The sequence below is a fragment of the Vanessa atalanta genome, chromosome 2 (genome assembly GCF_905147765.1).
Source record: "Vanessa atalanta chromosome 2, ilVanAtal1.2, whole genome shotgun sequence".
Taxonomy (NCBI): Eukaryota; Metazoa; Arthropoda; class Insecta; order Lepidoptera; family Nymphalidae; genus Vanessa; species Vanessa atalanta.
The window spans coordinates 11574020-11591683 of record NC_061872.1 but is presented as its reverse complement, the minus strand read 5'-3'; the positions used below and the strand labels follow the sequence as shown (position 1 = coordinate 11591683).

Here is a 17664-nt window from a genome sequence, read left to right as displayed (position 1 = left end):
CTAATATTGTTATTTTTTAAAGTATAATGATTTTACACCATTGATGTGCGCTAAATGCCAGTTAATAACGTAATAAATACGAAAGTCGACTATACTCATAAATACTAAAACGACGATGTTTGGATTTAAAAAAATTAAGGGTGGTATTCAACTCGTTTTATATTCACGTGAAGAAAATCCACATTAAGACCGGCTGTAATAAGTTTTGATTGCTGGATCTTACATATTTTTTTTTACATTACAGTTATTACAGGAACTAAGTAAGTATATAAGTGTTCCTTATAGACCCAATAAAATGAAAAATTATAATAAAATGATAAAAAATTACCAGTTTCAGATTTTTTCCTTTATATTGGCCTAATTATCTACCTGCATGCCAAATTTGAACTTTCTAGGTCACCTGGAAGTAGGTTATAGTTTTGATCTATAGGTCAGTCAGTGATAAAAATGACGATTTTTAGACGTTATTATCTAAATAACCATTTGAGATGCGTTTATGAAATTTAGAACACATATGTATCTCGCGAGTCTCAATATATGAGCCAAATTTGACACATTTATGTCAAATAGTTTTTGAGTTATGAGGAGGTCAAAAGTGGCTCCAAATGGTTCGTGTAATATTACACACGGTGCTGCTCGCCAGTTCTGTTATTACTAGAACTTGGCTGACACGCTACCGCGTGTCTAGATATGAGGAGGTCAAAAGTGGCTCCAAATGGTTCGTGTAATATTACACACGGTGCTGCTCGCCAGTTCTGTTACTAGAACTTGGCTGACACGCTACCGCGTGTCTAGATACAGTAATATGTCATTTATAATTGTTAAAAATCTCTTTTGTAAGATTTTTTTTATTATCAATAGTGTATTAATAGTAGTTATAGACAATTATCTCTTTTTTTGATATTCATATGTATTTCTTACATTCCTAGTATGGTTTTAATGTTAGTACCTATGCGTAAACAATGGGTTGTTACTCGTGGTGCGTGGAGCCGATATTGCAGATAACAAAGGAATTTAATTAAACATTAATTAATTTTTTTCCCGTTTGATAAAATTCCGCTCTAAAATTCTGCCATCAGGGTTATATCCTATGAATCACGACGATCTAATTTGTAAGGGAATCCCATTGGAACACTTAGTATATGCGGGTTAGTAGATACCCCTGGGAGATCCACCTGTCACGTATAGTCATGATATTTTTGTTCACCGCCGAGAACGAAATTAATTTTAAACGAAAAATTTCCGAAATTGTGCACATGAATTCGGTGGTGCTTGCCAGGGGTTTGAACTCGGTATCATCAATAGATTTATGCCTTGTGTTAACTGGGCCATTGCGAGTCAGCGTTAAAAACATTTTCAATAGTGAAAAATCATAGATTAATGTTCGATTAAAATTAGTCATTTTTGAGGTTAATGCGTTATGTTAAAGATTATAGATATCATATAAAGAAGCGAGATAGCAGTTATAAACAATACCAAATATATAATATATACCTATATATATATATATATATATATATATATATATATATATATATATATATATATATATATATATATATATATATATACATATATATTATTGTTTATTTATATATATGTTTTATATGTTTATAATAATATTTACTGGCCACAGTTTCACATCAATACATAGAATTCTTTTTTATAATACGTATTTTTAAAAATAGATTTGTTTTAAATAAATATTATTATTTTAATATTAATATCCTACTTTAACTGAATCCTTAAAAAGAAAATAAGCGATATCGTATATTATCTTAAACATATTAACTAATTACTACTTAATACAGATTATTGTATAACCTACCTATAGGCATAAGAGACATTTCATCTTAGTTCTCAAGGTCGGTGGCGCATGGGCGGTGTAAGAAATGGTTAATGTTTTTACAGCGTCATTATCTATGCCCGTCCTACTTATATAATATAAAACAATGTACATATGTAAAACTTATACCAGAAGCAGCAACGCGTTACGAAATAGATTTTAATACATATGATGGTGATTTAAATTTAGACTATTGACGTGACAAGCGTGAATTCCATTTTGTATTTTAATATATTATTTACCTACTAATATTATTACGTACAACGTCTCATTCATTCGGTATAAGACTGTCCTTTTCTAATTAAAAAAATTACAAAAATATAAAAAAATTACTAAGGATTCAGATTTTAAAATAAAAGAAATAAACCTACTACAGACTACCGGTAATTGATATTTGTTATTAATTTTGTATTTACTTCTGTTGCTGTAACTTCAACGTTCCGTGAACTCCATCTGCCTTGACGATCCCGTTTATAAGACCGCTGAGTAAAAATTTCATTATACCCTCTCGTACTTTATTCAACATCGATTTTATGAAATTGTAAGTTTTTTTCCGCTTACTACAAATTGTATTATTTTATTGTTTTTGTATAATAAATAATTATTTTTTATGATTTTGATAAATGTTCCTCAAGGCTCAGTCGTACGGTTTAAGACTAGTCTTATTTCATTAGGTTATGTTATGTTATGTTTCTTACAGCGCGTGTTTTTTAAGCAAAGCTGATGTTTGGAGGTACATTTACTCGTCTATCCGTGGCGTCTTAAAAATAAATTAGATACGAGTATAATGGATATTTTTATTATAACCTTCCTAAAGTGTCCGATTGGCTGATTTTTATCTTTACTGATTAAATATGAAACAAATAAATAAACTATGACAATATTATCTATAGTGGTCTTTCTGTCTATCTGATTAATAGTATTTTTAAAGAATAAACTAACAGATCTGATAACATCAAAAAAGTCTTTTTTTATATTCATACGGAATTATTATTTTGATGACCAAGACATTATAAGTTATGTAAACAATAAAATATAAGAACTTTAACAGATTTCGTCTGTAATATACACTAACCACCGTCGCAGCTATTATTCATTCATTTATTAATCCATGATTTTATAGATCCAGTGACGTCCCCCGAGAAGATGGAGCTTGGTGCCTTCGGCGCCGGCGTACCCCACGTACATCCTATTTCATATAATGTGGGGGAAACGCGTAAATGCGTTTTTCCAGCTAAAAAAAGACCACGTTACATTCGGGAAATAATATTGGCTATTAGCACAAACAATTTTTTTTAAAAGTACCAAATCAATAACGCTTACCTTTTTTTATTATTTTTTATAATTTGATTTAAAAAAAACGCTCGAGTCATTTAAGAGGAGTTCATTGACATACACACGTGCACAATTATATATATAGATATGACTTAGTATTCAAGTTCTAGAGTCATCTAAGTACTTGGTATTACGTCTTTATACGAGCCGGCTACTTTATATAATTATTACTTCCGTCCTTTATTTGTGTTTTGACCTCGAGCTAGTCTAATGTTGCTGGACGAAAAAATCGCCACTTAATCGCCGTACGAAATATTTTAAAGTAACGAAAGTAATTTATTTAAAAAGTAATTCATAACGATACATACTATGATCCTTTTAAATAATCAGGAAAATTGAATCGTAGTTTTCAACATGATCGCATGCGAGTGAATTGTAGCACCGATTTCTATCTTTTGGTCATTCGTAATTTGACATTCGAAAGAAGAAGATAAAATATTGTATAATTATCCAATCGATGTACAACGTTGGTTGATAAGGATGATAGAATAAAAAAATAAAAGCTTACACTTCTTTATTTAAAGTTTTAAAAACAGTTTATACACTTAATTAGATCGATTTTATATTTAATTTAAATTACTTATAATTGTAATTACAGTAGAGGTATATAATTGCGACTTAAATTTAAATTAATTGGGAAACCCTTGTACGTAACAGATAAAAACTGTCTGTTTTTATTCGAACGATTACTCATAACAACATGCATAAAACAAAAAAATTATACGTTCAACATTTTTATAGAGATTAAAACTTTATATTTACATTTATATATAGTTTATTTATATTTAATGTATATCTTATAAATCTATATTTTTTTAGTATTTATATGAGTGGGTAGTTTTTTTTAAAGATAGAATAATTATTTATTATTATTAAGAAAGAGATTAAGGTTTATTTTTAAACCTTATAAGTAATGCAATTTTGGTGTAATTATTTATAATAATTACACCAAAATTACCCTTATCAAAACACTTGTTTTTGTCTCCCGCGCCAAAGTTCTGAGTACGTACAAAAAAATATTTGAGCAAGAATTCGTTGAAACTTGCGTTAGTACGAATATAGCAAACAATATCCGTTTCATTGTTTTATTTATTAATAATTTATGAGTAGAAATTTCAAATTAAGTATTTCAAATTGTTAATTGCCAAATTTTAAAAAGCATCTCAATTTCCAATCTGTAACATAGATAGAGATTCATTATGTAAATAATAAACAAATATATATGTATTTGTATGTAGAAAGAATTCAGAGATGTATGCCGGTTTTTATAAATATATAATTTTTAATTATCATCAAAAAATCGAAGTTCTTTCTATAATTGATTTTAATTGAATCGTCGAAAATGTGAATTTAGAAATTTCAGAAATATATTGCCTTACTAACACAAAATGACAGATAGACAATTCAGACTAGTGGGATTAAATAAAATCTTTAAACTTATTCCAGGCAGTGAAGTAAGCGAATCGGCCCATACGCGACGTTATTTGTTCTACAATTTACCACTTTATCACGAGCTAAGCGAAAACAGGGCGGGATGTCATTCACAGTTTGAACATTGCCCGCTCCGGTCGCGTTTTAAAAATATCATTATTATTATTACAGTGCCATTAATCCGATATAATCAACTAATAATAGGTATCTCGTAGCACAACAACGTAGCGGCAGTCTACGAGTTTTGTGCGCGTACGCAGTGCGAGTAGATCATTTGTGTTCGAATCGAGATACGCGAAGATGGCAACCAAAAACGTCCAAAGTAAGTATTTTATTAGTATGGATAGAAATAATAATAATTTCAAATTAAAAACCATGTAAACATTTTTTCTTGGAGAATTTTACACATTGTGATAATTATTTAATTAAAATATATATTTCGTAACGAGTTTCTATGTTAACTATATTTATTTCATAATTAAAATTGACTTACTTTATTTCTACTCTTAAAATAGGAATCTAAGATAAAATATATTTGAAATATTAATCATACCTTTCAATTTTATAAAATTGTCCGAAATAAATAACTTATTTAACGAAACATTATTTTAAAAATTGTTATTTTCCGCTGCAATAAATATTTCTTTTGAGTATCCACAAGTAAATTATCTTAAATATTAAAAAAAAAAAAACTACACTTAATAAAAAATATGCAATATCGCAATAGCAGGATATAGTAAAACTACCCTCAGCACTTTTAAGTTGCAATGAAAATTTATATGTATAAAGATATATTATAAAATAGACTGAAAAATAGGGATTCTACCTTCATAGTAATTGCTTTTGGTGCTAGGTTTTTTAAGGTATCACGAATCTAAATAAAGGATGGTTAATATTTAATGTGTTATTGCTGTCAATAGACGGTTGTTATGACTTAACATTAGGTGGCCGTGTTGCCAGTCTACGTTTTAAATAAATAATTTTAAATGGAACTTTAAGTAATATTAACCATTTCTTACACTGTAAATGCACCGTTAACCACACTTACACTGAACATTGAAACTAGAAGAGAACGATACAAAGTATCACTATTTGGTGGTAAAATAAAACTGGTGGGTTTTGTTATCTACCAATTTGGGTCAGAACTAATCACTACCATCGATAAAAATGAAATACACATTTAAATTGAAAAAAAAAACAAAGAATTGAACGATACTTCCTAATATATTTAATATTGTTTTTGTTATTGCTATATTTGTAACTAGATAAAATATTACGCAATCTTTAAAGGTACATTAAAAAAATTTGCGTAATAATATGAGCGAATATCTCGAAGTAAAATATTTAAAAACACGTTTCTTCGAAACAAAGCCAATTAAATGTACGAAATTCAAAAGATAATTGCCCAAATCGTTGTAAAGATATGTAAGTAATTTGTCACCGTCACTTTGTTTATCAAACATCGATTCGTTGCATTCTTTTTGCGTCTGAGTTATCGTAGTAATGTTTACAATTATCATTCACGTATATTACGAATACTTAAATTTTATATAAATCATTAACCCAAGATTTTTATCATAAAGATTCAATCCAAGATATCTGAATGTCAAACATTTCAACAAAAAAATGTAGAATCTTTCGGATGTAACCGTATCTATGTAATTTTATTTTGACATTTCATTACGAAAAATCACAGGATATAATTACAAAATCTAACAAAATACGGTTGACGTAAGGATAAAAATGAATCAGCTCGTAGCAGCATTTTTTTACTATTCCGTGTCCTCTGTTACCATTAGAGACAGTCGGTATAGACTTCGTAATTTTACGGAAGATTAAGGTAAATTTACATATTCAATTAACTACATATATTAACAATCAAATATATATATCAATAAACTTTTTATAAAATTACAAGAATTAATAATTTTAGTTACTAAATGACTTTGTAGCAAAATTATATAATCGTCCCGGCGGTGCATGAGTAGAAAAAGGGTCTACATAGAACTTTAATATCGTAAAACAAACACATAACACACACACACACACATATTACATTCGGATCAATAGTTTATAGAACGAACATACAAACATTCATTTTTATTTATGTAGTCAGTAAATGAGCATTTACTTTATTTTCAGAAAAAAAAACAAATATTTGTTCATTATCGTTTTGAAATTTTGTAATGTGCGGTCTCATTACTGTATTTTAAAAGTAAATTTGGAATAACGTTATACATAAGTACTTATTTGTAAGTAGAGGAATTAAAGGAAACATTTGTATGTAACCATGTGATAATACTAAATAAATTTGCACTCATGAGCTTCTCAAATAGACGGTTAATAATGCCTGTAAATGAATATTTAAATGATACCTAATACATTTTAAGACATGCGTACAATTATGTGAAATATAGTTAGATGTTACGGAAACTATTTCGACGTACCCACCTTTTATATTACTAAATACACACTCGTTTAATATAAAATAATAAACGCATGAAATCCTTCAATTGTAAATTTAAATATCATACATATGTTACGCCTTAACTTTGTGATGTATATTTATTTATACATATTATTATTAGTACCCGCGCTTTTTCGTTTAGTCATGTTATTATCCGTCAAAACGACTCGTAAATAAGGTACAATTATGATCGCAGTTTCCAAATACAATATACAAAATGACACTTATTATGTTTTCTAAAGACGATTGTTATTGTAATATGAAAAAATACTGAAATGATTAATAAACATTTTTTTTTATGGCATTGGTTGGCGGGCGAGCATATGGGCCACCTGATGGTAAGTGGTCACCACCGCCCATAGAAAAAGGCGCTCTAAGAAATATTAACCATTCCTTACATCACCTATGCGCCACCAACCTTGGGAACTAAGATGTTATGTCCCTTGTGCCTGTGATTACACTGGGTCACTCACCATTCTAACCGGAACACAACAATACAGAGTACTGTTATTTGACGGTAGAATATCTGATGAGCGGGTGGTACCTACCCAGACGGGCTAGCACAAAGCCCTACCGAATAAAAAATATGTAATAAAATTCAATAATATTATACTTTCCTCGTCTCTCGTGTTTAATGATCGCAGTTCTAAATTTAATGCATAATATACCACCCGTATCATTAATTACATATTCTAACATCTACCGCCAAATAGCGGTAGCGAAACATTGTAACTGCACACAGGCCATAACATCTCAGTTCATAAGGTCGGTTGTGCATTAGTAAAATAAGGTAAATTAAAATTTCTTATGGCACCAATGTCTATGGGAAGTGATCCAATTCGCCTAAAAATACTATAAAAAAATGCCGTTTTTTACAAAATCTGTGTTTAAATTACATACTTTTTAAAATGTCCTAAGATTATTTCTTTTTTATATCAATTTGATGTGAATTATCGTATTATTCTTGTCTTTCTAATAATAACTTTAATACTTTATGTATTATCTTAATCCCAGAAAATTCTTTATCATGTAGTATCGTGTGTTACGATTTTTATCTCATGTATGTCAATTTTAATAATAAATAATTATCGATTATAATTTCATTTACCGGTATTATATTTTTAAGAGATAATATTTAAGAATGTTGTCAAAATTTTTTGCAATTATAATAATCGGAATTACGATTCAGTGAGGTATGATATCAGTTTTGATACTATTCATATTACACCAAGGCACGATTTGTTAATAAACAAATGTTGTCGTGTTTTTGTAATGTACTAGCTACGCCTTTATATAGATTTGTAAGTATGATGTTTAGTTATGATATATTCGCTAAAATATTCTTAATGTTCAAGATGCATACCAAAAGTATTCGAATTTGAAAGGTATAAAGTTAAACAAACCTTAGATTTAACTATACCCTGCGATTAGCTAATACCTCAGCTATATTGTGCACTACTAACAGCTATTGACTGATATATCTTTATTTATAATACAACACTATTCCAATTGTCTACTTATTAATATCCTCTTAATTTTACTTCCGAAGTCTCGTTAACAGTTTCGTTGACGTTCAAAAAATTTTTTCTGCAAATCCATAATGAATATTCAAGCAAATTGCAAAGCAAAACAATTATTTTGTCGACATTTTTTATTTGGATTCTGTCCACTTGTGGTTGTAATAGACTATAAATGAGTTGCGGCGCCGTCCAGTGGTGTGTCACATAAAAGTGGATATTATACTATCTAGTATAACCTTAATATAACCTTCAACATGAAAAATAGGCAAAAGTGCCAAAAAATAATTCAATTTAAAAAATATAACACAATATTATATATAGTACGTTACGTATATTAGGAACGAAAGTAACACAGAGGAGAAGGGATGAGGATGAAGGGAATATATTGTACTGTAGAACAAAGTATGAATTAAAAACTAAAAGTACGTTCATCTTAAATAGTTCATAGAAAATAGATACAATTCGAAGAAACAACGACATAAGCGCCAAATGTCGTAAATCGATTGTAGTTGTATTGTGTTTTATATAACATAAGACTCCATTATAATAAATGTTTTCATGTAAACATTCAGTATGATAACATTAATAAACTAAAAAAATGGGTAATCTTTATAAAAACTGCGTATGAACTTTAATTGTCTAAAAATACAACTTACATTTAAATTGCGGCCGAATGATATTCGTACATTGGCATAATGCTAAATGTACATTGTAAACGCCGTAAAACGTATTACGTTGTTAAATGTTATTATGTTAGTAAATTTGTATGCTATGAAATAACTTATCGGAATATTAGTTATTGATTATGTATTTTTTGTATTCAATAAGGAACTTGAATTCGATTTAATGTAACTCTTATTTAATGTCTTCTATCAAGCTAGTGATAATGGAACGTATCTGTATTATTCTAGTGGTTTATTCTATTTGAATAAAGTGACGATATATTTTTTTTATACAATCTACGATTGCGAAGCCAATTATTTCTTTACATATAATACTAGCTGAATAGATCCCCACGAATTTTTTAAAACTTTATCTACATCATATAACCCCCCCCCCCCCCCCTTTTTATTCCCTCGATGGTGATTTGAAAAAAAGTAGTCCATGTCCTTCCGAGGCATTCAAACTATGTTCATATCAAATTTCATAAAAATCAGACAGACAGATTTACTTTCGCATTTATCATATTAATATACTAGTCTCATGTTGTTATTTAATAGAGCAACAGAAATGTCATACACAATATTTTACAATGAATTTAAAAAAAATAGTGTTCTGACAACATATTTTTTTATAACAATAACATGTGTAAATCCTGCCTTATATAAATCGGAGGAGAGCGTTGCCCAGCTATTTGGCTGTGATTTAACATTCCACAGTCGTTTTAATGCTATTACATGCTAACGAACCGTGACCACGTAATAAGAATCGGTTTTGATAACACCTATATTGTAAGCAATAATAGATAAATTAAGTTTTTGATGGATCTGTAATAAATTAATCCAAATCCGTAGATATACGAACAATGTTTATACGACAAATTATAGAATATCGGAATAGTTAAATTTATACGACTAAAAAAATTGATTCGAATTTCGAACGCAATCACGGAATCAGTCGCTACAAGAGATCTTGAATGACGCGAATAAAACTATATATTGAAATCGTGTTTACTAGAATCATTAAAACAACATGCGAAATTTACACAAGCATACAATTAAAATGTAAATGTATTAAGTGCAATAGTAAATAATGTATGATACGAGCAATACGTAAATAGGCTCATCTGTATTCCGATCAAATCCGGGTGATTTGTCCAAACTACGCATCAACCGGATAAGCTTCGACGCAGAAATATGTTTTTATATAAATGTTTTTTTTTTTGTTCGTTTTATTTGAGTTTATTTAAAAATATACAATTACTTTTACAATAAAAACCGTTGGTAAAAATAAGGAAACGACATAGGATCTAAAAGATCAAATGTTTTGTACTTAATTACCTACAAATATAATATTCAAATACATTTTTCATTTTTTTTTTAAATTAGTCTGGTAGTTATTGAGACAAAGGTACATTAAATTAAATACCTAACACCTTTATAATTCTGATGTTTTGTTTCCTTTTATTGTCGAAATTAAAATAATATTCTTATACAAATAATGTGTATTTTAAAAATAATTAATTATATTAATCGTCGTATTAAAAGAAAGTGATAATTAATTGTCCATGTCACGTAATTAGTACAGAAAATTATGATCATAATTGGCTAAAAATATATAAAATATTAATAAGAATTTAATGTATATTTATATATTTTGGCTGAATAACGTTCTCCGTAGTCACCGTGACCCTGTGAAACTGAAAGTCAATTGGTCACTTATTGTTTTTTATTTAAATGTTCTAGAAGTAAGGAAGTTGTGGTTACACAATATAACGATACAGTCACATAATTTAATACGCATTTGTTTAATAAAAAAGCATTGTAGTCATGTAGTGTACTCGGTAGATCGCGTAGCTTTGCTTTCATGGAATAATTGACTACGCTTAACTTCAACGCTTTGATAAGTATGCCAGACCATGTATGTAGTTCCAAAGATTAGTGGTTACTCCAAGCACCGAATTAATATACTAGTGACCTGCCCCGACTTCATACGGGTGCATTTTATTAATAAAGAATTTTCTTTATTAATAAAATGCACTTAGGAATAATATGTGTGGAATATTGTATCTACCAATGAAAACAATATAGTATTGGATCATTAGTTCCGGAAATTACCCCCAATTTACAAATTTTACCTATTTATTACATATATTAATATAGATAACAAGTTAAATGTTAAAAGGTTTATCTGAATAATAATAACAATTTGTTTCACATTCAATAATTTCATTCGTAATGTTCATTGTATTATGCGGTTATTAATTTATCATGTAATTTGTTTTTCATTTTGTAAACAAGCTCTAATTAATCGAAGCCATCATTATAATTCACCGCATAGCTGCAGGAAATAATAAATATTTCCTTAAGGCTGGGAGTTAATCAAACTAATGGCAACATTTGTCGATTGTGTGACGTATCTATTGTAAATTGATAAAAGTTTAGTAGAACTGTACAACGGAACAATTAATGTACCATGTGAGTTATTATTTAGAGATTATAAAAAATGTGGTATTCGTCGATTTCATTAATTTGAGAAAGAGAGTAACTACTAATGTCATAGGCGGTAGAACCTACATTTCGGATCTATGTTAGCTAAAAATTAAATATTGTAATACAATTATTCAAAAGTTTACTTTGTATAAATAATATTTTGATTATTGATTCGTTTTATTTGCGTTCAATATGGATATTATATGTGTGCCTGTTTTATACAGTTTGTCGTATTGCTTCACGTTTATAATATCCTGTTCCACTCGTTAAAGTCGTAGCATGAAGTTAAATGAAATTATTTCGTAAAATATCTCTCAATAAACGGAGTGTTCAATGCAATACGAATTATACAAATCACACTGACAGAACAAAACATTAAAAAAATCTTTTTCAACTTTGTAATGTAAATTTACTCTGAAGAAAAAGTTAATTTTAACTTAATGGAATTTAAGTAACATTTTAAGAAAAGTTATGCATTCTTTCATATTGTGTATGAATAGTTTCAGCAGTAAATATGGTTACAGATGTAGAAAGCGGCAATGCGAACCCCGCGCCTGAACCCGAGGCGCAAGCTACAAAGGCTGCACGCCTACCTCTCGGTAAGCCTGCATGGGCACGGGGATGTGACGTTTATCTATATACAAATACGGGTTAAGCTTGCATAGCATGTTATACCACAGGAACATACGCACTTTATTATAAGAATTATCACATTGGGTTGACGCAAACAAAACTAGTAATCATGTCTCATAAGCACTGTACATTTTTGTTTATATTTTCATCATTTATCAGCATTTCATTGTGATGTTACAACACTATGCTCATATGAAATGATGTCATAGAATGCACTCACTAGTGTGGCATGCATATTGAAAAATATAATTAAATTCATTTTTCAAATAATTTGTTCAATTACAAAAGAGGTTTTATTGTATTTACATATATTTATCGATAAATTATTTATTCATCTGGTTTTTTATGTATCTGGTTGTAATTTCATGTTTTCGTCTTAACGCCGCTCGTCAATGTTTTTTCTTGTTATGTTAAGTGGATAGCGAGTATGGTACTCTCAATAAATGTAGCTAATTGGGTTTTATTTAGGATTAGCGGATGGAACTTTAGCAATTGAGGTATAGTATGATATGTGTAGAAGATCAGGGCCAGATTAACTATCTCGGCCCTCTCGACAATGCATGTCTTGGGCAGCTTTCCTAAATTCCTCAAAAATTGATTTTTCTGCCACAAAATAATGTTATTTATAATTGTGATAGCAATTAAACCGTCTAATGGATAAGCCCTGTACGCGATACAACCTCAGAACCCAAACTAAAGAAGAAATTATCACGATTATATTCCTAAATTCCAGGCGGTCTTTAGGAATAAAATAGTAGTAACGAATGCATATGAAAATTCTCCAGGAGGACGTTATATTTTTTTTTAGTTGTGAAATCACAGAGATTCTAATTTTAGTGGTAAACATTTTTTTTTTTTAAAAAACATTGATATATCAGTTGAATACACACTTCATATTAGTAATAATCTAAAAATAATCGACAATATTTCTTATAAAAAATGTGTCTGTTAATAATAAATTATCAATTAATTTGATAATAACAGTCGTTGATAATTATAATTATTCTTTTGTTTTCCTATAAACGTAATAGCGTTCGTTAGAACAAGTACAGACAAATAGCGTGATAACTTACAATCATAAATTATTTATTAAACGAAGATTTATCAATGAAAGACGGTTTAACGTATACATTGCACATGCATTAATATACTTTATCATTCCAAATCCGCATCTAAAAGCTTCAAACTATAAATCTTAAATACATTTTCACAAGATTCAATCAATTCTTGTACGTCTTCATAAGATTTGCAAATAGTCGAATTTACATCAAATTACAATAATGTATGACGTTTTTAATCATTTATGCATGTACGCTACGAATAAATAATAAGCATGTAGGTACGTGTATAGAACATTGACTTTATTTGATTGACTACGAATTTAGAATATCAAAAATGTATCGTTTTATGTCAATAAAATATTTAATTCTTTTTTTTTTTTTAAATAATAAAAGGAAGTATGTACAAGCATAGGGATATTGGGAATAACTATTACAGTTTCGTATTCCGTAAGTCGTAATAAATAAAAACATAATTTGGGCTATAACTGTATTTATATTTATATATGTGAAGGTAGAAAATTGCGTTATTATAGTTCAGTGACTATACATATCATGGATATAGTGGACATTTAGATGCTTTAACAAAAAGTCTCCTCAATAAAAATAACAGAAATTACACATTGATATAATTTAGAGGCTCAGAAATTATCCATTTCCGTATTTTACGTAGTACACTAATTTATCATGATTATAGTCGATTTAATAGTTAGTACATAAAATTACAATTCATTGGAAGGAAACAATCAAGCCGTACACGTGGAAAACCAGATTATTATCTAATATGCAATAAGACATCCGACCTTTGCCGTATTCAATATTAATCTTATTTTACAACTAGATATAAACAAACAAGAAAATTTATAGATTTTTAAAGCCAAGCATGTTTCTGGACGAACACAGAATAATTCAACAATGTTAGAATAGAAATAGAAAAGGATTAACGGTTTGGAAACGCATTGAGGGCAATGATACAAAAAGCTAATTTTCTTTTAAATAGATGATAGTATTTTACTTAATATGTATGCGTTTTTACGAATTTTATGGATCAATTTTTATAAAGCTTTGTACATAAAACTGTAGCTTATTTTTTTTAATCAATTACTTTACTTGGTGGTAGGGCTTTGTGCAAGCCCATCTGGGTAGGTACCACCCACTCATCAGATATTCTACCACCAAACAGCAGTACTCAGTATAGTTGTGTTCCAGTTTGAAGGGTGAGTGAGCCAGTGTAACTACAGGCACAAGGGACGTAACATCTTAGTTGCCAAGGTTGGTGGTGCATTTGTGACGTAAGGAAAGGTTAATATTTCTTACAACGCCATTGTCTATAGGTGGTGGTCACCACTTAACATCAGGTGGCCCATTTGCTCGTCCGCCTACCGATATCATAAAAAAAGAATATCCTTGTGTATACATGTATTTGAAGTATATATAAAAAAATTATAGCTCTTTGAGTAGAAAAAATTAAAGGTAAAATGTTGTAAATAATCACGGTGGCGTTAATTGCAGTAAGTGTAGTGTGGTATAGTTCAACTATTGTTCATCGATTAAGTCATTATAGTATAACGTAGTTTAATAGCGTAGATTATTAATGATTGTTTATCCTTAAATTAATATTATCTTTTGTGTAGTTAAGATTTAATAAAGGTTTGTTTATCATGCTGATTCAATACAGATTGACGTATACATCAATCAAAATATCTTGTGAATTATTTACTTATTAGCCGTTATTAATAGCTCGGCAAAATCTTAGGAACCATCATTTCACAAATATTTTAATACATTGGTCTCGGGAGACTATATTTTTACTCGATCAAGACATTTCGATTTGAATTTCTTGCTGCCTTGAATCTTCATTACATTACGTATAATTTAAAAACGATTTTCACTGAAGAGTTATTCTGTACCAATAAAATTGAACTTACCGCAGAACACGATCGTGATGTACGATGTGATAGGTAACTTTGACAATAATAATAATTTGTATTTGCAAAATATCAAAAAAAATAATATAATAATAATTATATAATTTTAAGTATATACGTTAGTAGGTTTTCAACATTTTACAAGAGAGATACAAAGTGAGTTTTAATAGAATAGGACTGTTTGTACTACTTTCTCATTTTACATAGAAAACCGTTTATGCCAAACGTATGCTACACGCAAGTCTTAAAGTGTACAACTTGTAAATTGTTCTTAAGATCGCACACGGTAAAAGCGTTATCGTAAAATCTTCTGCACGTCCCATCAGTTAGTATGATCAGTGGCCGAGCCAATGCCAAGGTCTCGTACTGCGAAAAGGGAGTTTAGAATAAAGGATGTTGATTTCACTTGGGAATTTAGAACAAAGCGTATTTAATTCTAATATATTTGCATATTATTTATTTGCTATCGACAAAAATATGGCATCACTATTTATAGATGTCATCATTTTGGAATTGTTGAATTATTTTTGCATATGACATTCCATTTTTGAATATTTTTTATAACATATTAAACACCAAACAAAAACAGGAGAAAAATACCCAAGTGATAGTGTTAGAAATAGACAGAAAAATCCAAATCATTTTTAAACATTACCATTTTGCGTTTGTATAATTAAAATGTGTTTTATTATTTACAATAAGCGCTAAGAGCAAAATCGCACTTATGACATTAGATAAAGTCCCTTCAAGAGGTGGTTATACGTCACTGACTATTCTCTATTGGACGTTACTGATAAATATGCGTCGAAATCTCACACGCCCAGTGTCCCGTGTTTGCGGAGAAAAGAGTCACAGTTTTATACAGCACAACGTCTCGTTCCGCACTGATTTATATGGCCGCGGAGGTGTTGCATCGTGATTTGCGTATCAATTACGTAATATTTTTGTTAAGTATTAATAAATAGATTCACCAAATATAATCCCGATGTTAGTTAGAACTTAATATTTCAACGTAACTAAAAATGTTGTGATAGATAGCATAGGAAAAAAGCTAATGATAATTCAGATTGTACTTTGCAAAATAATTTCTATTACTGCTAAATATTTATTTGAGAAGAAGAGAAAAATCTACATATAATGTAGGTTCACATATATAAATATAAAAAAATTTTCGATAATGATTACCAAAAAAAAAAGAAACCAATGTAGGGTAACTCAAATGAACAATTACACATATACATCCACGTCTTAAAATAAATACCATTAGTTAGTTACGTATCATTATTAAAGTTTATGATACTTTACTTAAGAATGCGTTAATTAAGACGCGTGGTAATAATTTTTAAAATGATTTATGTGGTCGAATGAACTTTTATCTTTATACAACTGCCTAATTATCTTTATGATTAATTAATTCTCAGACATCACGGTCTGTCACGCTTAAAACTTGTAAATCTTCATGAAAGTACCATTAATGTCACGTAAGCCTTAAACTTTTTCTACATGGTATCGCAAGTTATGGAAATCGCTCCACTGTCGCGTCACTGCCGCACCAGCGCCGCATCAGTGTCACTGTGTAACGTTAATAACGTTGTAATAGTAAAATATTATTAAAAAAAATAGATATCTTTGTAGATAATAGATATGTCTTGTCCGTATAGCTTAATTATTCATCTAATCAATCAATTAAAATATATTCAAGCAGGCCGTTACAAATACGTTTAAATCACAACATTTGTTTAAGTATACAAGGTTTATTAAACAAAGCTAACATGTCACTATATATTTAGTGTTATAAAGTCAATTATACAACCGGAGAGCTTTTTGCAATATGGTATAAAGGCTAAATACCACCTATTTTTCACTTTTGGTCATAACACATTAGTTACCAAGGCTGTTAGGAAAGGTTAATATTGCTTATGGTGCAAATGTATCGGCAATGGTGACCACTTACCACTACATAACTCAGTTGCACGTCAACATAAATAAATATAGAATATTTTAAATGACATTGCGGCCATTTTTAAATGTTACGAACTCCGCAAGACGTTATATAGTTTAATAATGCATGTGCAAACACAAGTACACGTAAGATTAAATCTTCGACTTCATAGCCCGAAGAGACAGTAGGACTTTTTACTTTCAAAGTACGACATTTTCGAGTCACCGAAATGTAACGATGTCAATTTCCAAACTCGAAACTGCTACAAAAAATTTTTTTGGCAAATAAACTATTTATTGTTTCGTCCCGGGAATTGAATCCGGGACTTCAAGATGCCTTATTATGTTAGCCA

At 29.3% G+C, this 17664-nt stretch overlaps 1 protein-coding gene across 2 annotated transcripts in view; it reads left to right on the top strand.

Annotated features, from left to right (window-relative positions):
* Positions 1 to 4712: 4712 nt before the first annotated feature.
* LOC125070845 (aquaporin AQPAe.a-like) overlaps positions 4713 to 17664 on the top strand; it is a 67861-nt gene continuing 54909 nt past the window's right edge. The window contains exons 1-2 of one of the 2 annotated variants that reach the window (XM_047680837.1): positions 4713 to 4934; positions 12276 to 12350. In XM_047680837.1, the coding sequence (XP_047536793.1) occupies positions 4913 to 4934; positions 12276 to 12350 (97 nt within the window). In that variant the 5' untranslated portion in view covers positions 4713 to 4912. The remainder of the gene's footprint in view (positions 4935 to 12275; positions 12351 to 17664) is intronic. The other variant, XM_047680853.1, reaches the window with a different exon arrangement.